We start from the raw sequence: 27266 nt of genomic DNA, 5'->3' as shown, positions 1-27266 counted from the left end.
GCAGTAAACTTGGAACTCTCCACCAAAGGATTCCCCGAGACAGTCTCTAATGAAAACGTAAAATCCAGCCGCACTTACCCGCTTTTCCCCACTTTTCCCTGCTGAATTTTCCAGCTTTATTTGCCCAAGATTTGTGAGCAAACATACATGGATTTCGTTGCTTCGTTTTCCCTGCTTTTCTCTGTTTTTTTTTTCTGTATTTTGAGCTCAGCTTGTTCTTTCTTATTATTTCGATTTATCTGCTCCTTGCGAAAGGCGCACTGCAGTCATTTTACTTGGCCCCCTTGGGCAATTTTAAAGCCCCTCGCTTTTCCGATTTGCGCCCCCTTCCCCCTCCCCCAGCGAGAATAAAAACGATTGCGAGTGTGTGAGTGTGCTTGAAATTTTGAGGGCAGCCAGGCGAATCTGTCAAACGGCAAATACGAGTAAATAATAAAATCAAGTTGCCAGGCTGGTAATGTGCCCGAAATTGATTTTTTGTTGGGCCAGACAACAAAACAGGACACACAATTGGCCAAAGGGGCGGCGTTGTTTAAGGTGCTCGGAAAATATTTGCACAAAAATTGTCGTGCAGGTGCTGCGTTTTGTTTTTTTTACACTCGAAAGAACGGAAAGCAAAGGAATCTGTTAAAAAGAGATTATTATGAAAGAATTATTATTTAAATAGCTATTTGCTTACTTTATCTTTCTAAATTCGAATTATAATTTGTATTTATACCTAGTTAAATGTTGCAAGCTCATAAATTCCATATCTCCACAATTCCTCAATTTAAGGACACAGTTTCCTAGTTGATTGCGCATCGTGAAGCACTTAAATTTTGGGCTATGCAAAGTAATTTTTTTGGCTCGTTGTTGTCTCCAGCAGACCTGTCAACTGAAATGCTCGCTGAAACGCAACGAAAGCCCCTAAATCAATAAAAGTTTCGATGGCTTAATACCAAAACGGAAGCGGGTTTTTCGCCACTCCGGCACTTTGGCAGTGGCGACGACAGTCGCTAAGTCGTCGAAAATATGCCGACGCCAATTGGGGATCCTTGTTATTGCATTCCCGCTGCACCGCCGACTGGCATTTGGGTTATATTTTTTATTGACTTAGTTTCGAGTGTCAGTGCCGCAAAGTTTTGCAACTATTGCGCGGCCAAGTTCGGTTCTCCATGATATGGGCTGCCTACTTTAGGCGTTGTCTGGCGATAGTTTTTTCGGCTTTGCGATTACAAATGAGATTTATACGGCCATTTCCGAGCCATTAGAGGAAGTGCAGGGCAGCGGCGCTGCTTAGTCAAGTGTGCGGCCATAAAGAACCCAAAAATAGGAGTTGGGGAAAATAAGTATTACTTCTGCAACCGCTGGCCTCATATTTCACCATTGGCCTTGGCGCATTAACCGACGCTTTTTCATTTACTTCTCGCACTTCGCAGGCCAACTTGTCAACGGAGCGGCACGCCTAATGTCCTTTTGATAGGCTCCACAGGAAGCGGCAACCGGCAGGAGGAAGTGGTGTCCACTGCAGCGGCGCCAGCGCTTGATAAATTATCATGTGAGCAGAGGGATGCTGGACAGAGGACGAGGAGGAACAAGGTGCCGCAGCCAGAGGAAGTGGCAGGATGCGGCTGGCAGCTGCAGCAAATGATGCTGCAGAATAGAACTAACCCGTTCACCTGCGACGATTTTTAATCTATTTTAAATGTGATACGACACCATGGTAATGGTACGGTGCGACCGGATGATGGTTCACAACGACCGTGTCCTTTAAACGGGTCGGTGGGACTTTCGTCCGTTTGTAACGCCATTTGTCAACGATTTATCAGTGTCCGTTCGAGAATTATTTATGATGCCTTCTTGCACCTGCCGTCCATCGATAGTGGCATTAATTGATTCGTAATTGCATCCTGTTTCGGAATTAATGTTAAGCCGCTAACCCCAAGCGCTGTTGATCTATATACCATGTACTACATCACGACTTTGCATTTCAAATAAAATTTATTTGTATATATTTAATTTAAACAAACGATAATATCTTTTCATTGCGAATGGGCTAACAAACAAAACAGATTGCAAAGGGACGTTTGTTTTCTGATGTTTTTTTTTTTTGTGTTTTTCTGTCTTTTTTTGTAGTTTTCTATGAGTGCACAAGGATAATAACAATATTTTGATGGTGTAGCCTAGGGATAAGAACATGGATAATCGCCGACTGATTGGCGGCTTCGATAACATTAACATGCGTTTACAAATAGATAATTGTATAAATAATTTTACTATTGACTAGGGATAAATTTGTCGTATTTGCTTCAATTCTTTGCTAATTGGCTAATGTGTATATTGTATATTTGGATAGAATGCAATGCAGCAGCAGAATAAATAGAACGTCGAAAGAATTGCACTGGGGCAGGGCAGCCTAACTACTTAGCACTAGCGGATTATCTGATATAGAAATTCATGAGGCGACGGCGAGATTCCATTGTTGTTGCTCGTGCCGTTTTCAAATTTGTAACTTCGAGTTTTGTTTCGCCGCCTTCGAAACTCACCACGCAGGTGCGAGACTCGGCTAGAGTGGTGTCGGGTGGTTCTAAACTAGACTAACAGATAGGTTTCTTCGATTGGCAAGAAAATAAAGCTCGACTTTACGTTCGCTTCTCTACGAGATGTAAAGCTCCACGCAGGAGTTGCTCACAAGGGGCGTGGCAGCTGCCACCGCCGCCCCCTGGCTGCCCGTCTTCAGCGGGGGCGCAGCGGCAACCGTGGGCGTGGCATGATTCGTGTCTATGCTGAGCAGCGTTTGTGATCCAGAGGTCTCTTGAGGCGTCGACTGAGTGTCCTTTGCTCCTGTGACTGGTGCCACACCCTCCGTCCTTCCATTCACAGCGATCGTTGGCACCGCCTGACCGGCTAACTTGACGCAACTGGAGTTGGGACTTCCGCTTCCGGTCGTAGTGGGCGAGAACTGCTTGGGCGGCACAAAGGAGACGGCCGCTTTGGTGGGCGTGAGTATCAGGCCAGTACTTGTGTTCGGAATGGACACGTTGGGCGGCGAAAGAGGCGAGGGTGGAAAGAAGTCCAGCGGATACTGCAACATACAGAAAGAAGTTTATATTAGTTTTAAAGATAATTACTGTGCTTTGGTCAGGTGATGAAAGGTCGCTTGGGCGGCATTTCTGGCTTTTTTGTAAGGTAAAGTTATATTTGATTCTATATCTAAGCACAAAAAATATTGCAGCTTATCAGGGGGAGTGTTACTCTTGGGGCGTGTGGCTCTTACCAGGGGCTGCGAGGGCGAGTGCGCCCCCGGCTGGCTGTAGTAGGTGGTGGGCGAGACGGGCGGACTCGGGTAGGGCCAGTAGACGAGCGGCGGCGGGTAGAAGGCGGACGCCGGGTGGTGGTGCGGATGGTGGTGCGAACGGGGCGTGGCCAGCAGGGGTGTGTGTGGCGGCGGCGGAGGCGGGGCCGCTCCGTAGGCCGGAAAGGGACCGCCAAAGTGGGCGCCCAGCACGGTGGCACCTATTTAAAAACAAATAGATAGTATTATTTTGCTGAAGTGTCATCCACAGTAGGGGTTCCAAAACAGAAGGGGTCGGGTTTCGCAATGGGAACTCTGGGATAATAAGTGTTGTGAGTATAGCATTTGCTTGTTGAAAGGGGAAAGGACAAGGGTCAGCAGACATATACAAGATATACAGGTATATATGCGTGGGTTTACAGGTGTACATCGGCCGATCTTGTCAGCTTCAGAAGCTTTACTTATGCGGATAATTTAGCCACTCACTTGCTTGATTTGTGGTTGAACCTCACGTTTTAGTTGTTACTAGGTTAATTAGTGATCTTATCTCCGTAATTAATTGGCCAGTTAGTTAGTCGATTAGTAGGGGCAAAATTGTATTCAAATCACTCACCGTTTAGACATTGCAAATGGTAGGAGAGACATATATAGTTGGTATTTTGGAACGAGTATCTTACCACCTCACCCAGAGACCATGAAACAGTTGCGCACAAGTACGAGTACAAATTTTGAACATGTTTGGCCGATTGTTTTTTGGAAAGTTTTAATTTGTTTTCTGTTTTCTTTTTTTTTTGTTTTTTTATTTTGATGTTTTGTTCGATTGTATTTTGTTTAATCCAAGCACCAGGCCCTCGCAGGCCATAATTGATTATATAGTATGCGCCCAAAGGAGCAAACTGCGTCGAGTTACATACAGGATGCGACTATGACTAGTACGATGTACGATGGACATTCCACTTAAGAGTTACAATAGTATTTATGTGGCTAGAACAGTGACGGAAACAAAAACCAAACAAACTCCAAATGCCGATTCCGGATATCCACTCCCAGCGTTTTTTGCCCTTGGACGAGGCGCTGAAATCGCGATCGAGTGTAAAGCTTAGCCCAAGCCCGGTGTCCCAGTTACATGTACATATATGTAGTGGTGTGAATGGGGGGGGGAGTGTTGGAATAAAGGATAAGGAATAGGAATAAGGATCTTGGTTGGAGGTGTTCTCTTCTCGGTTTTTAAGGGTCATCAGTGTTAGTAAGGAATTAAACCCATTATGATCTTGTATTGCTATTAGTAGGTCTAGGAGTGATCCTCTACTCATCGGGCAACACACAAAAGAGCGAAAGGGATGGTGACAGTGTAAGATAGAGATAGAGAGAGAGAGAGAGAGCGGGCTTAGTTTAGGCGGTATGTCGTATTTTATTGATGTAAAAAATTAATCAAAGATTGTTCACTAACATCTAGTGGTAAAAAAGAATGGAATATCAAAAATCGTAAAATTTCCAAAAAACATTAAAACTGCTGTGCGTACAAACTAGTTAAGTAGATATAATTGATTATGTGTTGCTTTCTTTAAAGTGGCCAGTTTAACCCGCTCGGAAGCCACTCGATTGCCATTCTACGTAAAACTAATGGTTAAATTAGGCTAAAGATTAGGCTAGGCGCAGACTATCTTTCCCATGCCTTTCCCTCGCTAAGCTCGATCTTCCCAAGCCGAGCGAAACTTAGTGTTAGACGCAGCAGGAGAAGAGAGTGTTGGATGTGTGGATTTTTGTTTTTGGGAGATTGGGTAGGTCGGGGAATTCGTTCCGGAAGACGCTGACAAAAGCTCCTATTTGTGTAAGAATTCTACAAAATGCTCATTAACTGAATTCCAATCTTAACTCAAGGGATGTTCCTTATCTTATATTGCAGAGTTCTAAATTCCTAGTAAGCTACGCCGAATGGTTTATTTTAATTTTGTTGACTTCTTATTATCATATCGTTCCAAAATATTTACTTCTCAAGAGTTAAGACAGGCTTAAAGCTAACGAGCACTTTGCAGAATTGTAAGCCCGAGTCACCAGTAACCAGTTATCAGTTATCCGATTATTTAGACTAGACACACTATATATAGTATATAGACACTAAAGCGCCCCAACTTACAACAAGCTTTAGACTATAGATCTAGCTGATCCCGACTAAATTAGTGATGACAGAGAACACACAAACAGTGAGAGGTATTGATATCAAGAGGTAGAGAGTGATATAGTAGAGAGTACTATCCCATTTGCGACTAACACCAGTTACGCACACTTAAGAGCTACACCATAGATCTAGGCACTATGTATTTATAGGGTGTACGATATTGCAAGTCAGACGAGTCAGATGAGATTATTAATAATTGATTGTTAGCGGCCATGGAGAGACACGGGAAAAGATCGCCAATAGAATTTAAATGCAATCCCATTTCACAAATCGCACAAACTTAATGCTAGCGTGTATAAATGTAGGTATATGTAGGTATAAGTCGATAGGCACACAACTCCACCCATCGATGGGCTATTCCAAATTGTTTGTCTAACAAAACAGGGTTTCGTGATATTCGCTTAACTCGTGTTAGCCCGTAAACAATTCCGGGTTTCTGTTTCGGTTTCGATTTCGTGTTTCAAATTCAGTTTCAATTTGCGCTTGAGCCAACACCTGACATGGTTCATGGAGGGAGGGGAACTGATGGAGGGCGCCGAGTGACTATATTATAAAAAGGATTACATAAGGTAAACACTAAAATTAGATTGCACTAAATGGGCTTGGGGGCCACCAAGCCACCCATAAGAACTCCCTGCCCCATTGAACCACGTTAGCCTCTGTTGATTGCCTTCGAATCGTGGGACAGTCGAGCATATATATTCTTAAGATATATATATCCACATATATATAGATTCTCCTGTCCCAAACACGCGTGCACACACACACACACCAAGCATATATCGAAATATAAATTTAAAAGTCCATTGGCATGGAATGCTTAGTAGAACACTAGTGATCAGTGATCAGGACACTTTGATCCTTTTTGAAATGCCCTTGGTTAGCTGGTGTACTTATGCGTGTATGGGTGAGCAGTGCTTTCAGGTGTGTGTGCGTGTGTGTGTGTGTGAGTGCCCGCGTGTGTGTCTCGTTGTATATTAATTATAGTAAGTATGATTCGCTTAGACCATAGACAAGTATGCTTAGGCTACTACGAGTACTCCATACAAGAAAAGTACTTAAGTCTACATTCCAAATTGGTAATTATTAAGCTCTAGAGAATGTCTGGTATGCGTTGTGTGTGAGTGTGGCCATGATGATACATGATATGGTTATGTGTGCGCCTTAATGTACGTATTATATGAACGCCCCACCCACTCGCGGAATGTGCCCGAAGTGCTGGAGTTGGAGCTCTTATTTCAGGGCCAAATGTTTCATTTGTGTTGGGGCTAGATCTTGGCTCTAGATCCCCGAATTATAGTACGAGTAAACACTGCTGGGCTGGCGGGTTAAAGCCCGTTTGGCAGCACTGGCCGCCGCTGCCGCTCCCGCTGCCTCCTGCTGGAAGGCGTTCTCGTACGAGCGCTTCATCGATTGACCCAGCGCAGAGTTGCCGGCGGAGGGCGATGCCGCTGCTGCCGCTCCGGCAACTGCTGCTCCTGGCGCCACTCCAACGCCCGATGCTGCACCCGCAGCGGACATATAGCTGAGCGGAAAGGGCGGCAAGTAGCCGCCCGAAGGCCTCTGCATGAGCACAAACTGGGGCTGACTCTGTTGCAACATGGCACTGGCGTACAGTTGCTGTTGCTGCTGCTGTTGCAAGTACAGCGGATGCTGTTGCAGCATTGCACTGGCATAGAGTTGTTGCTGCTGCTGCTGTTGCTGCTGCTGTTCAGCGGCCAAGGCAGCAGCTGCCGCCTGCTGTCGCACCAACAAGCTTTGCTGGGCTATGAACTGAGCCTGCTGTTGGGCCAGCAGGGCGGGAGTGGATGCTGCTGCAGCAGCCGCAGATCCTGGTGGCGGCAGCGAGAAAGGATTGAGGGCGTAACCCTGAGGTGCCAAGGCCACGGCGGCATTTTGCAGAGAGGCAGCGGAATGAGCAGCTGCGGCTGCCGACTGCTGACCGGCCGACATGAAGGAGGCCAGGCCGGATGCGGAAGCGGCAGCCGAAAGACCCGGCAGCATAGCCGATGAGGCGGACAATCCGTGGTGGGCGGCGGCGGCGGCTGCCGCATGGGCGTGACCCGGGGCGTGCGCATGCGCATGTGAGTGCGGGTGAGTGTGTGTATGAGTGCCGCCGAGCGGCGACTGAGCGGTACCGGCGGCTACGGTCGTCGGCGACTGACCCGCCGAACTAAACATACCCGTAGTGGCGGCCAGCAGTGATTGCTGCTTGTGAGCGTGCCCAAGGTGGGGCGGCGGTGGTTGTGCCACCGGAGAGGCCAGCCCTCCGTTGAGGACCATGTTCATGTCGTCTCCGGAACACTGGAACACCTCGATGTAGCGATACTTCTTGCCAAACATCATATAATGGTTGTGCCTGCGCTGAGCACACAGGCGAGCTGACTCCTCCAAGTCCATCTGGATGAAGGCCTCACCGCTTGGTTGGCCCTAGAATAATTTAAAACAATGGATTTATAAAATTGAGTATACTAAGTGCTTATTAGCAAACTAACCTGCGCATTGATGACCATATGGACACCTTGGTAGATGATGTGCTTTGCAAAGTCGTCGAGGAAATGCAGGATGTGCTCGACCATCGCCTCGTAGGGCAGTCCGCGCAGTCGGATGCAGTTCTTGGTGGTGCCCGAGGTGATGAGGTGCTGTGTGGGGAGAGGGAGAGCGGGAGGTGGCACGGGGGGGCACAGGTTAGCGGGGCTGGCTCCGAGGCTGTGGCTGAGGCTGTGGGCACCCACCTGCGGCAGCAGCGGCAGCTGCATCGTGGGCAGTTGGGCTATCAATGGCGGCTGGCTGTGCCCGCCACCGGACTCATAGTTCTTGGGATCCATCGACCGGTTGAGCACCTGCTGCACCTCGGCGGTCGTGGAACGGAATAGCTCAATGTACCGCTGCCCAATGGACTCACGGTGCCGGCACAGCGCCTTGGACGCGTCCGACTCGTGTGCGAACAGCACGAAGGCATCACCTGTGGCCCGTCCATCCGGCTTCTTAACGAACAGCACGCCCTCGTTCCCGTCGAGAACATGACAGGGCGGCGTATCCCCAGCAGTGAAGAAGTCCAGCTGAAAGGGAAAATTAGTTCATTAGTATATATAATCCGGATAATGTTCCATAATGTTTCTATAGTAATTCTTCATCAATCTGCCTATGAACTTACCACTTGCTTGGCGGTGGCGTCGTAGGGCAATCCCCGCATCCGGATGATCACCTGGGCGCCCTTCGATAGGAAGGCCTGCGCCTCATTGGAGGCTCCGCCGGCAATGGCCAGGAAATCCTCTCCCGATGCCCGGTACACCTCGATGTAGCGACTGCCGATGTGGTGCTTGTGCCGCTTGAGCGCCATGTCGCGATGCTCCTGGCACTCAAAGCGGATCAAAGCCTCTCCGTTACGACGACCCAGCGGAGAAAGACAGAGGGCCACGCCGCCCCTGGAATTCGAGGAAGGGGAGCGGTTAGCGGGTGGTTAGTGGGTAGATGATAAAGTGGGTCGTTTGTAATCTCGACACGGCCGACCCCTGAACCGTCTTATCAATGGGTTGGCCCGAGCTACTCCAAATATTACTCCACATATTACTCACTTGGCTACGTTGAGGCCGCGGAAGAACTTTGCGATGTCCTGGTCGCTGCTCTGCCAGGGTAATCCTCTGGCCCTCACAATGCAGTTGCCGTCGACTTCGTCGTCAATGGAGCTGTGGGAAAAGATGGGAAAGGCTGTAAGTACGGTGCTGGTGGAAAACTTTCCTATCGGGATACCGAAAGCGGGTTATGCAACACGTGTTGGACCCCTTTTCTTGGGCAAGGAGAAAAAGGCGTCGCAGTCACGTTCCGATGTGCAACCAAAGTTCTTGACGACAACCAAGTCGCATAAACATTTCTGCTGACTCTCCCGCAAACACACACTCGCACAAATAAAACAGAATGTCATGCATAAATGGGCCAGCAAAAATACAAAAAAAAAAAGAAAAGAAAATAAAATAAAACCCAACGAGCTGCGCGAACAAATAAAAACATGAATAATCTGAGTTGGCAAGCGGGCACAACAAGGAGTTTTAGAAAATTGCCATTCTGGGGATAGGGGGTTACCTCTTTACCTCAGTCGCTCGCTAATTGAAACTTTTATAGTGATTGGCCCGAACAGAACCGAAACAGACCTCAAACCTCTAGGAGCTGTAGGTAGTTGAAAATTTCCAGGCGATCTGGCGATAACAAGAGCTGTGCATTCAAGTTGCCTCTGATCCGTTACGATGCCACCCGATACCCAACGATCCCATCGGTTTTGAGCCGATCCCGTGAAAAGACTATGACTGTGGCTATGCGGCTCTACGATCGAGCTCTTATCGCCCTCCAATCCAAACGAAGACTGACGAGTACGACGCTCCCAGCTCGGATTTGTTGGGGCTGATTTCTTAGTGGGCTTGGCGATCGTTTTTGAGTTCTTTGAGTGAGTTTCTCCCACTCGAAATAGTAATTGGATCAGCTGAGAGGGGCTTGAGTCGAGTTGGGTTTCGGTGAACCAGTTCAGACGGACCCAAAACACAAACTGAAAACCGCACTCACCAAATTCCAGGTTCCAGTACCAGGGTGACCAATTCGTTTGCAGCAAATTTGTGACCTGTGAAAAAAGCTCCAGGTAGTTAAAAATTCGGAGAAAAAAGTCGCAGTTTTGTGTATAGCTTACCTGCCTGAAGCAGCGTTTGGATCACAGTGACCATGTCGCGGGATTCACGAATGTAGAAGTCGTTGTCCTCCACGGATGAAATATTGAGTTCTGTTGCGGGCAAAGTAATCAACACTGATTAAAACCATATTCAGTTCATCAAGCCAGGCTAATAGTAATCGTTTTACGAGCGCAGCTTAATTAAAGCACATATTAGCTCAATATGCATTTAATAATAATTATTAAAGCCAAAGATATTTGCATTTACTGAATTGTTTTTTCTAATCAAGGTATTGAAAAGCAATCTCAACTTACCTCCCAGCATCTCGGCAATGGACTGTGGCATGGGCAGCGTTGGCGCCTGGAGCATCTTCTTCACATCCTTGACGGGAACGAGGGCGCGGGCGAGGTCGCCGGACTTGTAGCGCAGGAACTCCTTGCGCAGATCGCTGAAGCGGTTGTAGTACGCCGGCAGCTCCACATCCTTGGCACTGGCCTCCCGATGGAGGCACTGCCTCAGGGGCAGCTGGCCATCGGTGACCAGCTTGATCTCCGTATCGTGGAGCGACAGAGATCGCAGATAGGCATCGAACTGGAGGGCAGAGACACACATAAGTTATCATTTGCAATAAGCACGTTGGGAAAAAGGGATTGGGTTAAAGGTTAATGATAGCATTGGGAAAAATACCCCAAACATTCCACTGGCCTGTGGAGGAAAAGTAGTTACTTTGGGTCACTGATAGTGCCACATTCCCCAGATTCGCCCCAATGCCAATGGCTTAAACCCGTTTGCTGGCCGGCAATTATGGCCAATTAAGTGAACAGTTTTCAGCCGTGTCATGGTGAGTAAATATAACAAGCGGCTTAATGTCGCATTGCCAGCTCAAAACTGTGGCAGAGCAAGGAGTGTAATCCAGATGACATCACTAATCTCAAGCCACCTTGCGTCGTTCATTCGATTGCAGCTTTATCTCCGGGCAATGGCTTTATTGGCCCTATTGACTCGGCCAATTAGCATGCCAGACTTGTGCCGGTTCCCCAGTGCGTCACGCGCCATTCTCGCCCGGAAACAAAGGTTTCCAGATGCACTTTTAAGCTAAGATCCACGCTAAGTAATTGCCTTGACCAATGGAACATCGCACAGTGAAGATTATATGGATTTATTAGATCTACGCTTTCCTAACTGCATGTTAAGTATTAACAAAAGCATTTATCCAAGCATTTAAAACTCATCAACGATAAAGAATCTGCAACATAATACTGGTGTATACAGTTTAATGCTGCCACTAAAATAACAATACGAGTCAGTTAATGGCTACTGATTAGCCAAGGTTGAAAGGGCATCAAGTGTTCAAAGTAGTTAAAATTAGTGATGAATCAGTCAGTCAAAAAATAAAACTTTACATCGCTTTGCTTCCCATTCATATCGAGATCTTTTATCTGCATCAGCAGCCAATAATGTGTGTCGCATTTGTTTGCAGAGCGGCGTTCTCCAGCTGTGGTGGAGCTCCGAGTGAAGCGAAAAGTGTAACCGGGGGCTTGCCTGGAGTGTTTGTGTTATCAGTGGGTCAGATAAGCGCCCAAGGGGTGGGGGATTGCACGTTGCCCATGGGTGTGGAATCTGTTCTTCAGAGGATAATGCAACCCGTCGTGACTGCGCGAGAAACTCGACCAATCACCGTGACTTCCTTAGGTTCAGAATTAGATCTTTGGGAGATAAGCGTATTGGTTGATTCGTTGGTTGAACACTTTATAAAATGATGCTTGGTGAAAATATACTGTAAGTTATTTGAATCTAAAAAAATCCCTTAATGCTGTAATTCGCGATACTTATACTTGTGATGCCACACTAATATGATTTCTTCCCATTGCAATACTTATAAATTGTACACAAATGTTCACAGTGTATTTGCTTAGAATATACCACCCCGAGTAATTCGATGCCCATTGATAAGGGTCCACGCAACAGGCGTCATAAAACTCGGGGCAAGGACCACGAACGCCTCACTCTCTCTCTCTCTCTTAAAAAAGAGAGCGTTCCATAAATAGAACCATCCGGAAAAGCACTCAAAACATGTGCATTTGCTGGTGGCATAATGCAGGGTAATCTTATCGTAATCAGCTGATAACCAGTTGGATTCGAAACGTCCCAAAACAATTCGAACAACGTGCTCTGATTACCGCATGGATCAGATTGGATTATACGCACCTCTTCGATGGCCTCGCTCAAGGGTTTGCCAGCCGCCTGGGCCTCAGCAATGGGTAGAATCAGTTCGGATCCATTTTCCAGACTGCTTCCGTTTCCAGTGGTGCTGCCAGTGCCATTGTTGGCATCCCCGATCGCCAGGGGCGGGGAGCTGGCCGTGTTGTTGGTGACACTCGAGTTGTCCGAGGAGCTCGAGATGGTGCGATCTTTGATGAAATAGCCATCCGGCCGCACGAGTATTTGTTTGGTGCCCACGATCTGAAAATGTGAATATGGATGGGGAGATGTAGTCATTAGTTTACCTTGGCAATGATAAGTGTCGGTAATAATGATAGGGGCAATACAAGGTGTAGTCAGGGCTGTGAGATAGAAATACCCTTTCAAAGAGTACATCGAGATTACTTGATTATAACAAGCATAAGATCATATAATATATAAATAACATAATTTATATTAGGGATATACCAAGCTTATGGCACACTTAGAACGAAATCACTTTAAACCTTTAAAAACAACCAAGATAACATTTCCAAATTTATAAACACAGTAATCATGACTGTTCCCAGCCTTATCACCTGGCACAGGAACAGCTCTTGACTGAGTCCACTATTCCTATCACTATTATTCGATAGTGGAGTACACCTGCAACTAAGACCGCAAATGCTTCTGGTTCTGGTTCTTTGTGGGAAATAACTTCCTAGGAGTCTTTCCGGTAACCTCCAATCTTTCTGAACCCAGAAACCGCAATCCCAAATCCCAATTTCAATTCCAAGGGAACAAAGAATGGTGCTTGCGTCAGCGGATATGCAAAGAAGTTACGATCCGATTCCAAATCGGGGTTCTCTGCAGGTAGTTGGGCGCTATGCAAATCTAGTAGGCCTTAGGAAGAAAACTAAAAAATAAAACATGGCGATTTTCTTTGTTTTCCGATTTCAGTTGGCGTCCGAAAACGATTTACATAGGCTTTGAATGTGAGAACAATACTGGAATTGGAGGTTTTAAGGGAAAAGAACGGGGTGTATGCACGGCTGCGAGGAAATGAAAAATGCATGAGTTGTGGTCATGTTATATTCAACGGACAAGAGAGTGGGGGTTAAGAGCACCCCTAATTATGCCAGCATGGGGATCTCAATATAGCCAATGAGAGGGTATACACATTTATTTCAGAATTTCCATTAACCCACTGATTTCAGCTCGATAGAAACGCCGATTAATTAAAGTTCAGCCAACTAAGAGTTCTAATTGGTTCAAGAGATTAAGAGCAGGCCCGCCTTTCCCCTTTCGCCCGTCTTGCCCCCCTCGGCACTCCATTTAGACGGCTTTTTTGCAGTTTGTTTTCGAATGTTAATTAACTTTAATTGTTGCCATACGAGTCATAACTAGCCCGTAATTAACATGCCAATTACTTCATCTGTATATGTAAGCCAGCGACTGTGCGATGCGAGTGTTTCTATATTAAATCAAGGAAATTGCTCCCCATCTAGAAATCTATAACAGTGAAATTCGATTTCAAATCGAACTGACATGAAAATGGAGCACCTGAGACGGAAAACGATGTTTCCGTTTTGGAAAGTCTGCCTCACTAAATTCTCTTATCACGTTGCTCAAACAAACGCCATAATCAAAACGATCCGATTTGACAGTTTGGTCGTTCTCCCCTTCAGCTGTCCAAAAAAGAAGACCCACTGCTGGTTCTCCATTGGGCAAGCAAATGACTGTCAGAATCGGTCAGCATATTGGCAATTATTATTAATAATTATAGTTCGCTGTCGACTTGTATGGCAGGAGGCCTTCAAATGCGATTTCGATTTCAATCGCTGTCAGCGGAATATTAGGAACGCGGGCTCATCATGACAGTTTAATCTAATATCGTTATTTATTTTGAATATTACATAGAATCTACCGAAATTTTAGCTTTTGATACTTATTTGTAACAATAAATATATTGCTTCAAAAAAATCATATTCGACTTTATTTAAATGAATACATATCTTTTTCGAATGACGCATTTGCCTGCTGACCTCTGATAACTTCATACATAAATTCAATAGTTTTGAGTTCGATAATCAACATATTTAATAATCGCTTAAATAAGTCAAATAGTGGCATTACTATTATAGTGTCGCTTTCCAAAACTTTGCAACTTTACGTTTTTCGTGAACATTTTGTGACGCCGATATTAGCATATATTTCGCAGACTAAATTTCGTATTCAGTTATGCGGCAAGATGTTTAATATATTTCATATAAAAGACTGCTCTATACTGGTATTCCTCATTAGAGCGCTCTAAATTTAGACGAGGAATAGCGGAGAAAGGTAAGGATTTTAGAGAAATTTTGAACGTCTGCCGGTGACCCCGTGACCTGGCCAAAGGTAGCAAGAGAAAAGCGATACAATATTACCAATAATCTGCGACGGGGACTCACCGCGACGATTAACATAAAAATTGGCCCCAGAGCCCAAAACGTTTTGCGAAAGCCACTTAGCTGGAAGCCAGAGTTTAAGCGCTGGTAATTAATTCACAATATTTTGGCAGCCGACACAGACAGAAGCTGGCTGCTCTGACAGAGGGTCAGGGCCTAGGGTGGATGGGTTTGGATTTAAGATGGGTTTAAGATGTCGCACAGAAATAGAAGCGTTCGTAATTGCGGAGCCCCAATGTCGCCATTAAATGCCACTTAAGATCATCGCAGTGGATGTGGGGGGCAGGACGGACTGGGAGTAGCTGTACTTACTAAAATGTTGCGTGCTCGTCATGAAATCGCGACAATGTCAGGCAAATATCTCGAATATACCCCGCGGTATTAGTGCCAGCAAATAGCCTCAAGAGCCCCGACCCGAAGGTACACACAGACCCATCTAATGGCCGGCAATTTCCTTCATCAGTTCTAGTCGGTGCGAAAACAACGTCCACTATATGTACATCTGTATGTACATGCATCCACGTGTAAAGTAAGTAATGCCTTCCCCAGAGTCGGTGCCTCTGAACACGCAGCCTCCGCCGGAATCGAAGCGCCTACGTAACCCCCAGATACTATACCATTCTATCCCATTCTATACTTTACTATACCTTAGCCACTCGAGACTGTCAAGCATTGGGCAAACAAAATTGCGTACTGAAAGCGACATTATAAGTTGAAATGCATCGAAATGGGAAAATCGAATAACGAGTCAATGCAACCGATAATGGGCAGAATAAATTATTCCAAGATGATTGGGTCGCAAAAAAACGTTTACGAAAAATAAAATATCTCTATTGATAGCTCACGATAGATATACATAACACGAGAACGTGTTTAAAGTGTGACTTAAACCATTATAGTTATTGAATAAGCTCTTTTCGAAAACATTAACTATTTTAAAGGATTGCACTACTGCATTACATAATTGGCAATTTGAAAAAACTTCTGTGTGCTTTCTTGGAAAAACTGGCTTTGCCGCTTGACAAATACATTTTAATGGCAGGCGATAGTTTTGTGGGGGGAATTTCGTAATGCCATAGAGCCCAGCTTCGTTGAGGGCTTCAGTCGAGACAGCCCATCTCGGTTGTTGGCCTGCCCTTAGCCACCTCGGATGTTTAAAGATTTTTTTCCAAACAATTAGTGTCAATCGCTTGGCAAACTCAAAATATGCAAATATCCATATACAATGTGCAGGCCTCTGGGCCTCTCGGTTTCCCATTTTGGCAGGGATCTCCCCGAAAAAACATAAACACTTATAAGCCGAGAACGACACGTGAGGCTGGGAAAGTCTACCAAGTGACAGGGCAAGTGAGTGTCAGTCTCAACATGAGACTAGAGTATATATAGGTTAAAGTTTAAAAGATATGCAAGTTTGCACCAATCTATTTAAATATCTATTTAAAGTTATTGAATCATATGTCATGTTATCACTTCAAACTGTCTAAGCATTGCGATATAGCTACCATATACTAAATGGCTGCACAACTTTATAGTTTCCAAAATGACTTGCCCCATTTCGACCCTCGCTTGGCGTCTCAAGCATTTGGCGAATCAAAATCGAGAGTTGTAACATAATAAGCAATCGCCGCCACACACAGTTGAAAGTGCAGCTCTTATTTCTCTCTGTGTGTGAGTGGGGTCTCTTATCGCACAGCATTCATTAATAAAAGAGTAGACGAGAGCAGAGCGCTTCGACAAAATGGTGGTCAGTGGGCGGCGCCAGACGGGGAAAGCTCCCCGTATAGATGATCAGGAATAATAATAGATCGTAACTTGAACTAAACATTTCTACTAATAATACTTAAGTATAAAGATTCCTTCCCTATTAAAACTATGACATTTTTATAAAGCTAGTTGTTAATTCAAATCGGAAGTTAACTGACCTGTCCAGTTGAAACCTCTAAGAGGACGAAGACCAGCAATATGATCTCCTTCTCGTCCGATCCCAGACCTGATCCATTTTGGCCACAGGTCGCAATGTACAGTGAAACAACGTGCTCGGGAACCTGCATTATGTCAATCTCTTCCTGTGATGATCGATGTGGCTGAAGAAGTGGGATCGCTGTATCCGGATCCCTTGATTAAAACTATTGCTAGTGATTATATGCTCCTTGTACTGAAGCCCCAGACTAGCTTTGGATGATCTGCATTTCAGGGCTGCACCGCCAGCGGTTATGCCTGGAAGTGAAAGAAAATAAGAAAGAAATCGGTAATTACGCAATACATATGGAAAATGGAAAACTGCAAAATAGCAAAACTGCAAAACTGCACACTTGGACTTTGGGCTGCATATAAAGCAAGCACTAATTACAAGTGCGTTCAAGAAATGTCAAACAAAGCGAATCGGTTTGTGGCAGAGTCAAAGTTTGCCAAAGTAAAACCACTATAAAGATAGACTATTACTATGTGTGTACTGTGTGCGCTTGCACTAAAAAATCGAAAAGAAAGCCAAAGTCCGGTGATTTGCGCGAAACTTGGCAAAACGCTTGACACCGCGACATTTTGCATATGCAATCCATTGTCCGTCTGTCCTTCCGTCTGTCCGTCCGTCCGTCCATCCCTTCGTCTGTCCGTCCGTTTGTCGCTCCGTCCGTCAGTTAACCCACGTGACCAGTTGCCAGTTTTCCCGCCGCGTTGCCGCTTTTCAGCTGCATTTGTAATTGGCTCGGAATGGAGCTTCTAAGACCGCTGACGTCAAAGGGGTCAAATTGAAATTAAAGTATTAACCTACGGCTGGCGATTTGAAATTTAATTTCGCCCCGTCCGCCTGGCTGAAAGCGAAATGGCAGTCGGAGAACGTACGAGAAATTACAGTGCAATTTTATGAGCATTTTTAATGTGAAAAGTGTTACTCTTAATGAAAACACAAGACCCTCAGAGTTCAAACCAAAATGGCGTTCGTGGGTTAATCGGGCGCGCAGGCGCAAGTCGCTCTCCGTTTGTTTGCAGTTGTCATGACTGCTCTTTGCCGTAATTAAAATTTCAAATAATTCATACGTGCAAAAAGGCCAGGCTGTCGTAATTGAGCCACTTTAAGTGCTCCTCGTGTCGGATCTGATCAGATCGGAAGGGAAGCTGGCTTACAGGCCAACCTCTTAACATTGTACACTAATGTGTCGACGGCAAAATACCAAATAATGTTTGGACAAAGTTTATTTTGTATTACTATCTTATAAATGTATTATAAAAAGTTTGAAAAATTAAGATAGAGTTATAGAGTTCCAAGTTAGCAAGCAACCTTGTGAGAAAATACCAAAGTTCCACATTTCTACAATAAAGTTGAGTGTAGTGCTTTTAGAAGTTGGACTGTAGCATAATGCCCTGCCTTTATAGTCTACACTTGACTTGAAGCTCGACTTGTTCGAGGGGCTTTATCATCTCGAAGAGCGACCGTGTGGCAATGAGGGATTGCGGTTATAATCTCGGGTCTTGTGCAACTTATGAAGTTTGCTTTTTATGGGCTTTTAACGTTTAACGTTTTTGCATCTTGCACCGCCCTTTGGTTCATTTTTTCCGTTAGCAGGAAGTCATTATCAATACAGGTTCCCACGATTTTCTTACTCCACAAAAGAACTACCTCAGCATTTATAGCCAAAAAACCGAAACTGGTTCGTAAGTTTCTTAGTTTTGACACTTTTTTCGACCTCCGGGGTTAGTTACACCGAAAAACTGCGTTTACTATTGCCTTAAAGTGCCCTATTTCCTGTTCAGAGACCTTAAGCCCTTACAGCCCATTAAAGCCCGTTGATTTACATCAACCTTTCGAGAGTTGTGGTCTTATGAGATGGTTTATGCGCTTTTAATTGATTGCAGTGGAAACTATGGAAAGATACGGTTATGCCAGAAGGGCAGATACGCATTGATAAGTTTCCCTTTCGTTGGTCACTCAATGGCAGATGGAAATGGAAATGAAAATGAAAAAGGTACTCCATTCGTTAATGAATGAATAACGGTAAGCGAGTCGCCCAATTAAGTAAAATAAAGAATGACCAAATAGACAATGGGAAAGCGTTACGGCCGTCATTAAAAATAAGAAACCCCAAACACAGACTCCAACTGGAAATCAAAGTACAGTGGAACCTTCCCCTATTGAACTTGACATAACTTTAATAAAGTTGTAATTGTTATGTTAAGCTATAAAGCATAAAATAGAATGTCAAATCAATAGAAGTAATTTTTTTTGTTAAGTCAGAGCTAAGTTGTTTAGAAACAGTTTAGTTTTTATAAACAAAAGATTTATTACTCAGAGAGAATTTTTTATGGATGCGAAGACCTCTTTCTGTTAACAGTATACACACGTATTTTAATCGCACCAATATTTGATTATACTGACAAATTGACATTCTGGAGAAGTTTGACTGTCGTGAAGATCGACTGGCGATTATTACACTGTGCGAAAGACAAAGCCATCAAGCCGTGATTAAATTCGAATTAGTGACAGGCGCAGCAGGAGTGGAATAAAGAGCTAATACCACAAACAGCGGCAACAACTATTGCAATTAATGAATTGCTACCTGTGCCGATTGGTAAACCAGAAAGTGAGCAGATTTTCATTGTTGGTCGAATGTTTGTTGTATTTCGGACTGGCTTATTAAATTATGAATTGCGCAAGTTTCTTTTTTACGATTTTTGTTTTATGCATTGTTCCTCGCTTGCAAATATCTACGTATGTATGTATGTATGTTTTGTTGTTGTCGCTGGCGTGTGCCGTTAGTTGTTGTTGGAGCAACAGGAAATCTATGATTGCGCAAAATTGCTGGCGAGAAATGCCAATTGCCAAAGTTATTCGCACAACAAAAAAGTGGTAGAAAAGCGCAGAGAAGAAACGAAGGAAAATGTTTTGGGCTCTCGCTCTATCTGGATTTTTATCTCGTTCCCTCTTTTAACTGGATCTCACGCAAGCAACAAGTGCAACTCTGAAATGGCTGCTGTTTTGTGACTCTGCAAATAAGAAACCAGATTCAGCACTAGTCGATCATAGAATACGCTTAAGCAGGTGCATTTCAAATTCATAACATACTGTTTTTACCTATGCAGCATGAGTATCAGTTTAGGGTAGTATCTTATCTTGGCCGATTTAAATTACTAAGTAGAAACAATTAAAAAAAAAAAAAACTACTCGGCTATCGATGTTTAAAATATTTGTATTTTTTTTTAATTTTCTTTTAATTGAATGTAACATTAAAACAATTTCGTTAAAGTGTAGGCTTTACTTCTTGCCAAATTTGTAGTGCTCTCTATGGCAGGGTATTCATAAACAAGTTGTGTTCTCTTTCTCTCTGCATCTTCGCTTTTAGGCTGCGCTAACTGTAAATTTGTTTTCACTTTGTTTAGCGCATCACCTTACTGTTGTTTTCTTGTTGTTTTTGTTAATGTCGCTCATTCATTTTGGTATATTTAATAGATTATTTGGTTAACAGCAACAACAAGTGGTTCTCAATCGGATATTTTCCCCTCACGCGTCCACACACTACTGCGCTCTTTATCTCCCTCTCGCTCTTTTGATCTTTGTGGGATGCCACAGGTTGTTGGTAAATGATATCTACAGCTTCCTCTTACTCGTTTTCCTCTGCTTCTTCGCTTTCTTACTCACTTTTTTCTCCCTCTCTCTCAGCGCGGCGACTTAACTGTTTTTACTGTTTTCTTGTTTTATTCCGTTTTTTTCCGTTCAACACGTTGTATACATTGCACTTGTTGGCTTTTCACAATTTTTGGTTTTTATTGCACTTTCTTTTCTCCGTCACACCCATACACTAAAAGCCCATACGTGTTACAGTTACATTTGATTAAACGCCTGCTATTTTTGTTTTTTGTGGCCTTTTGAATAGTTTACTATTTTAATTTAAAGCCAGCAAACAAGTATTTTCTTCTTCTTCTTGACCTGTTGCTTCCACCACTTTGTCTTGTTGTCTTTTTCTAGTTTTTTGAATTGGTATGAGTGTGCGTGCGAACGTTTGAGTGTACATATGTGTTTGTCGGATCTGTTAACTTTTTTAACCCGTCGCGCATCCGCTTGGCTTCAAGTTGAAAAAACAACTGATCGCCGCAGCGAAACGCAGGTAACCACGAAGGTAAATTAAGGCGAGCTGCGCTTACCTCTCTCTGTGGCGGTAGACAGAGAGCGAGAGAGCAGACCAAACAAGATTCCATCACGCACATACCAACAAAAACAACAACACGGCCAGGTATGAGTTTGCCAATAGGCCTTGCAGTAGTGGCAACGCGGCGAAGAGAGCGAGCAACAGAGAGCACAAGGGAGAGAGTGCTAATAAAGCTTGGCTTAAAGCAAAGAGCTAGTCCATTAGTTTCCCACGCTGCGCAAGACAGTTACGCTCAGTGAGCATGACCCGCGCTTTTCCTCTCTCTCGCTCTCTATTGCTACCTCTCGCATAGAAGTTACCTGTGCTGCTCCACCAACACACTCGTCCTCCAACACACACACACACATACACCTGCACACTGTTTGTTCTGCTCTTCTTCTTTCTCCTCCTCTTCTTCGCTTGCTCAATTACCAACGGAGAACGGTGAATGCCCACGTAGATTAGACTATTACCTGCATACCTTACCTTTTGGCCAGAATCATGATTTCCAGATATTTTCCATTATTTGGTAGGTAACTCTGAAGTAAGTTTCACTGATTTAGAAGCGGACAATATACGCAGAGCAAAGGCAACAGGCGACGGCGACTAACTGGCTGACAACCGAGCAACGTAAACGCGTTTTGGTCAAAACGAATAAGAGCGCGAGAGAAATAGGGAGAGAGAGTGGAAAAAGCATTGAGAGCGCGCAGGTGTTGGTGTGCGTGGGCCGCTTATTTGGGGAGCACGCGTGTCACGACCCTTAACCACTTATCGTTATCGGCATGTAAACTCAATTCCTTTTTAAAAGTAAGCAATGCAATTCATGGAATTCCCATTAACCTGGAGTTCTAACAATCCAATCACTACTGACTTCCTAATTGCATAGCCTAGTTTTTTTTAGCTAAAAACTTACCAGCTACTTTTGATTTAAATAAAAAGATATCAATAAAGTGGAGTTCCCCGACTATAAATGGATTTTTCTTAAGGTTTAAAGTTTAAGTTTCGGTTTTTAAACACCACTCCAACACATAATCAAATTTACTGCAGAGGATAGGACACATTTAATAGATACTTTTTTAGTTTTTTGGAATATTGCACAATATAAACATATAAAATGGCATACTGATAGGGATAAAAAGACTGAAGAAAATAGCTCGCTATCATCCTCACAAGATGATCTCGTTTTTGAAGCTGCGACTGAGCTCCTTGTGCGGCAGAACGATGCTGTTCAGAAGGATTTTCTCGGCGGGCACCTGCACGAAACAGCCTGAAATAAAAATAAGGATTTAAAAAAGTCATCCACTGATTCGAAATGCCTACCCAGTATTGTGATCGAGGGGTTCAGCTTGCCCTCGTTGTTGAAAAGCGGTGGGTTCTCCATTTTGGCAAAGGGTTTATTGGGATCGGGATCACTGGGCGTGCCCTCGACTCGAGCCCAAGCTCCAATCGTGGAGCCCCTTCCCACAATCGAGTGGAGCACGAGCGTATGGTCCATGATCTGCGCCTGCTCCAAAACAATCGACTCACGTATGCGCACACCTGGTCCAATCGTCACTCCAGGTCCAATCGCCACATTGGGTCCCAACTGGAACAAGACCTTGTTGTTAGACGCATCCTAAGCAATATGTTTGATTTATACCAACCACAGCGCTGTGATGAACAGTGGCACTGGGATGAACATAGACGTCCGGATGCACGGTGCAGATCAAGCTGCCGTCGCCCTCTCCGCGTTTGGTGCCCACGTTTGCCAATCTCTCGGGGTGCGTTTTCTTGTAGAGGCCCAGGTAATGACGATTTGCGTAGATTGCTGATCCAGCAGTCTTCAGCTGGGACCACCAATTGGGCACTGGCATGGCAAAGAGCTTATCGGTTCCAGCCAGGGGCGTGAGCACCTCCTGTTCCCACTTGATGTGCCCCTGCTCTCGCCCATTTCCATTTCCGTTTCCATTGCAAAATGCCTGGCAGCTGTACTCCTGACCTCTCGAGTGAAAAATCTGTGCCAAAACCGTGAATATATCCATGGAACAGACATAGACCCCACAGTTTATAAAGGTGGACACATAGGAGCTGGGCTTTTCTACATAATGCGAAACAGCTCCGTTACTGCGATCAAAAACCAGACAACCGTAATGCAAGGATTGCTGACGTGTTGCCTCCGTGGACATGATGGTGACCAGAGCACTCGCAGGCCGCTTCTCGTGAAAGTCGCACAGTTCCTGCAGAGGAAAATCAGCGCAGACATCTCCGTTCAATACAAAGAAGGCTCTGGGATTGCCAGCTCTAATCTGATCCCGAAAGTGGTACATTCCGCCTGCAGTTCCCAAGGCAGTGAACTCCTGAAGGTACCTATGATAATGTCATAGGTGGTCATTTTAGTGTTTAAAAATTCAAGATTCATGACTTCACCTAATGTTGATGTTGCTGCTGCTGTACAGGGCCTGCATGTCGCCCACGAAACCCTCCATTTGGGTCTGAGAATAGTAGCCGACGATCAGGATCTCGCGGAGATCGGGCAGCTGGGCGCAGGCCTCTATATGATGGGCGATTAGGGGACGACCCGCCAGTGGGAAGAGCGGCTTGGGCGTGTCCAGCGAAAGGGGGCGGAAGCGGGTGCCCTTCTGGGGACCGCCGATCAGGATAACGGCCTTCAGCATGGTGTGCGTGCAGCGGTTAGATGACTAATGACGATCGATCAACTTGTGGCCAGGTTCTCAGTAAGATAGCTTTTCTGTTTACGTTGCCAGCTAGAAAATACTCGGTTCCCCAACAGCTGATTGCGCTAACAGCCCTTGGAATAGCTGATAACAGACCTAACAGCACGCTGTTTTTGTTATCTTGTATTTATAAGTAAGGTATTCCTTAGTCTTTTGAATGCTTAAAACAGCGGTGGTAAAATGTAATAATATAACAAAACTTTTTGGAAATGTATGGAGCATCTTTCAAATCATCTAATCTAATATTAACATATTTACTATTTACTTTGCTTTAAAAAGTCCAAAAAGGTTAGTCAAGTTCTATATCAACCGGCAAAAATCTACGCTCTTTTTCCAGCTTACTGATAACTAAAAAGCGGATTAGAAGTTCTTGCTTTTTTAAAAATAGGTACTTTCGAATATACTAATGAGATACTGATGTTAATGTTTACATCAGTTCAATTAAAAGAATGCGCACTGTATCTCCACTGGAGGACTGTTACCCGACATCAATGGAAAGACCTGTTCATGGGAAAGCTCCAGTTATCTGCCAGCCCACGATTGAATTGATTTTCCAGTATTTGATTTGGAACAATTGGATTTTAATCTATTTATACAACGAAAACCATTTAATAAATGTCTTTAAATACACGATAAGAACAAAGGCGAAGCACAGAATCAATGGACAGTAGTTTACAGGGTGTAAATCAATACTCTGGCCGTTGCAGCAATACGAAACAGTGTCCTCGAAAAGAATACGAGGAATTAGCGCACCAGATCCTCCGGATTGAACATGCCGCGAGCGCGACGCAGAATGGAGTCCTTGCTGGCGTCGTACGGATGGTCCTTTGAGGGAATCTCCAGCACGGCGGGCACGGGCGACGTATGGGCATCGATCACATGACGAATAAGCTCCGCGCAGTTCTGGTTGATCAGAATGATGTCGATATCGTCGCGCTTGAGGAAACGCTTGAAACAGTCCTCCAGTTCGCTGACGGCCGTATTTTTGTCGACCACCATGAAGTTGGGGTGGCGATTCTTGTTGATCTCGCCGACTCCGCCAAGCAGGAATCCCACGCAGGTGTCCTCGTCGCCGATAACGCTGATCAGTTTTCCCTTAATTGCCGAGTGCAGAGCCATTTTGATTGGTTTTTCTGTATTTTTTCTGCGAGCGATGTGAACACCGAAATTAAAACCTGACTCTGGAAAATGTACGGGTCAGCTGGTTTCTATCACATGACATAGTTGCGCTTGACAGCACTGGAAGGCGGTTAACAGCACTCGCGGTGCTTTGCTATGCGGTATTTTTATGTTGGTGTTTTAGTACCACCACGTAACGGTCTGTTCTGGGTGTGTGACCATACTACTCATTGGCTTTTGTGCTTTTCAAATCAATGAAAATACTGTTATTGCTAACTACGAATTCCGGGTAGTAAGACCGACAAATTAAATGAAATTATTTAAACAAGTGCTAATATCATCCAGGGCTTAAAAAGTGTGCACAAAGATTGCTTATAACTTTTCGTACGTCGATATCTGTTATTACAGAGCGGGTCGTGTTTTCCACAGATTTAGTTTTGATAATTTTTGGCAAAACCCCGCTCTTGCTGATAACAATAATATTAATTATAGAAGCTGCATGCACATAGCTGATAAGCGTTTCTTAAAACTCTCCACACACCACAGCTTACTTTCAGTGTGTTCGAAGATTTTCGCTTGAAATGTCCACAGCATGGCTTGTAATATTCGCTTGGATGCTGATGGGTCAGGGATCGGCCCGCCTCTTGGATGAGAATTGTGGAAACGCGGTCAGCATTGGGGAAAAGATAGTCGGAGGAAAGGATGCGGAAAAAGATAAGAATCCGTGGATGGCCATAATTAAATCCAAAAACGAAATTGTCTGCGGAGGAACGCTGATTAATGACCGTTTCGTTATGACGGCCGCGCACTGCATCTGCAATAATTCAGAATGCAGTGAGCAGCGCACTCAACTGTAAGCATTTTCAACATACAAATAATATAACATAAATATATGATTGAATGCGCTTTATAGCACTGCCACCTTGGGGTTGTACCATAGTATATCGAAACATGATGATGATGAATATGATTATGCCCATGTGGCCAATGTGGTTCGGGCCCACATGCACACATCCTTTGCTATGTCAAGCCATGTCAATGATATATGTCTGCTCGAATTGGCAAGAAGCGTCGTCTACACGCAGAAAATTAAACCGATATGCATTCTATTGAACGAACAGAACAAGGCGCAAACGGATGCCATCAAAAATTACACAACAGTCGGCTGGGGATTAACGGGAAACGGGAATACCAGTGACGCACTTCAAGTGCTTGAAATCTACAAACTGGATAGGGAACATTGTACGGATTTCTACTGGGAAATATATAGCTCACAGATCTGTGGTGGCAGAGCAGACCAAAAGGACACCTGCAAGGGCGACTCCGGAGGACCCTTGTATGCAGAGTGGTTATATGGAAGCATCAGGCGAGCAACGCAATTCGGAATAGTCAGCGCGGGCAGCACAAAATGCCGGGGTATCGGCATGTACACCGATGTGATGAGCCACATCGACTTTATCGAGCGCATTGCCCTGGACTCGGACATTGAAGTGGTGCTACCGAAACTAGACCTACTGGATGACGGATGTCTGGGCCAGCACACGTTGCGGAGCTGGGAAGGAAATGGCAACGATGCGACCAAGTCCTTCGAATGGTTAGCTGAGGTCTACATGCAGTCCTTTTTGCTCTCATATGGCGTGCTCATTTCGAAAAGTTTGCATCTATCCATGTTCCGTTGAAAAGATTGAAAGCGTTCTTCTCTTGCAGATTTCGTGGTGACAACGGCACAGATGCTACCCGAAGATGTGGAATTGTAAGTACTTTGGTCATTCAGGTGGTTCAGTAATGCAATTGCTATTGTAAATATAGCACGGTTCAACTGGGGCAAGGTGTTATGGATATCTTCGATGTGGCATATGTGCACAAGCATCCGGAATTCGTAAGTCTGGCCCAAAACGATATAGCGCTTCTTAAGCTGGACAGAGAAGTTCAGTACACGGGTGAGTGTGTCCAAGGATCATTAGATAAGCTCTCGATTCAATCTGTTCCTTTAACGCGGCTAGAATCTATTCGACCCATCTGCCTGCCCTCTCCAAGCAACCAAGCGCAGCAGAAGAAGTTCCAAGGCTGGGCTGCTGATCCTGCCCAGAAACTCATCACCATTGGCCGGGGCATTCGGACTAACGTGGCGGTGCGACGGACCAATTCCAGTGAATGCTACCAGGAGGATCACCAGGAGATCGGAGAGCGACAGCTGTGCGTGGAACGACCAGCTCCTAACATCCTGCGCGTGGGCAGTGGCAGTCCTTTGGTAAGCCCCCTGTTCGAAAAGAAGGGGGCATTCAGCCTGGTCGGCTTGGCCAGCTTCGGCAGAAACGAGGACGCTTCTCCAGATGTCTATACCAATGTTTTGGGCCACTTGGAGTGGATCGGAGATTTGCAAATTAAAGAATCTAGTTTTGATATTATTGCCTCTGCATAATATGTCAAAGAGTTATTTATAACGAAATATGTTGAGCTTTGCAATATGAAAACCATTTAAATGAATAAAGTTAAACATATCAAGAACTTCAAATATTGAAAGTCCCATTCATTTTAACAATAACTGAGTAGGCAAAAATTTAAATTTAAAATA

General features: G+C 44.7%; 4 protein-coding genes across 10 annotated transcripts; 1 reads left to right on the top strand and 3 right to left on the bottom strand.

Annotated features, from left to right (window-relative positions):
• Positions 1-1961: 1961 nt before the first annotated feature.
• LOC6531544 (RNA-binding protein fusilli) lies at positions 1962-21476 on the bottom strand. Of its 7 annotated transcripts, XM_015195912.3 has the most exons (13): positions 20372-20821; positions 16662-16956; positions 12320-12574; positions 10426-10702; positions 10132-10221; positions 10011-10065; positions 9032-9142; positions 8611-8881; positions 8189-8515; positions 7949-8095; positions 7637-7883; positions 3257-3495; positions 1962-3064 (listed from the first exon to the last, which is right to left on the bottom strand). In XM_015195912.3, exons 2-13 carry the CDS (start codon positions 16788-16790, stop codon positions 2636-2638), a joined length of 2577 nt encoding a protein of 858 aa, XP_015051398.2. In that variant the 5' UTR covers positions 16791-16956; positions 20372-20821; the 3' UTR covers positions 1962-2635. The 7 variants fall into 7 exon arrangements, with proteins under 7 accessions (XP_015051398.2, XP_002092343.2, XP_015051395.1 ...); XM_002092307.4 differs by having other exon boundaries at positions 7949-8515; XM_015195909.3 differs by lacking the exons at positions 1962-3064; positions 3257-3495 and having other exon boundaries at positions 4666-7883; positions 20372-20831.
• A 419-nt stretch (positions 21477-21895) lies between these two features.
• Positions 21896-23636, bottom strand: LOC6531543 (mannose-1-phosphate guanyltransferase alpha). The gene is made up of 4 exons (XM_002092306.4): positions 23265-23636; positions 22502-23204; positions 22179-22443; positions 21896-22125 (listed from the first exon to the last, which is right to left on the bottom strand). The coding sequence occupies exons 1-4, from the start codon at positions 23510-23512 to the stop codon at positions 22025-22027; spliced, it is 1317 nt and encodes a 438-aa protein (XP_002092342.1). The 5' UTR covers positions 23513-23636; the 3' UTR covers positions 21896-22024.
• Positions 23637-24131: 495 nt separating this feature from the next.
• Positions 24132-24779, bottom strand: LOC6531542 (V-type proton ATPase subunit F 1). Its single transcript, XM_002092305.3, has one exon. It carries the CDS (start codon positions 24689-24691, stop codon positions 24317-24319), a length of 375 nt encoding a protein of 124 aa, XP_002092341.1. The 5' UTR covers positions 24692-24779; the 3' UTR covers positions 24132-24316.
• Positions 24780-24919: 140 nt separating this feature from the next.
• On the top strand, positions 24920-27206 carry LOC6531541 (serine protease 53). Its single transcript, XM_002092304.3, has 6 exons — positions 24920-25075; positions 25238-25544; positions 25605-26344; positions 26399-26444; positions 26501-26631; positions 26695-27206. The coding sequence occupies exons 2-6, from the start codon at positions 25273-25275 to the stop codon at positions 27111-27113; spliced, it is 1608 nt and encodes a 535-aa protein (XP_002092340.2). The 5' UTR covers positions 24920-25075; positions 25238-25272; the 3' UTR covers positions 27114-27206.
• The last annotated feature ends 60 nt before the right edge of the window (positions 27207-27266 follow it).

Source organism: Drosophila yakuba, chromosome 2R (assembly GCF_016746365.2).
Source record: "Drosophila yakuba strain Tai18E2 chromosome 2R, Prin_Dyak_Tai18E2_2.1, whole genome shotgun sequence".
In the NCBI taxonomy this organism is placed as follows: Eukaryota; Metazoa; Arthropoda; class Insecta; order Diptera; family Drosophilidae; genus Drosophila; species Drosophila yakuba.
The sequence above is the reverse complement of the archived record's forward strand: the minus strand, read 5'-3'. Positions and strand labels throughout refer to the sequence as shown.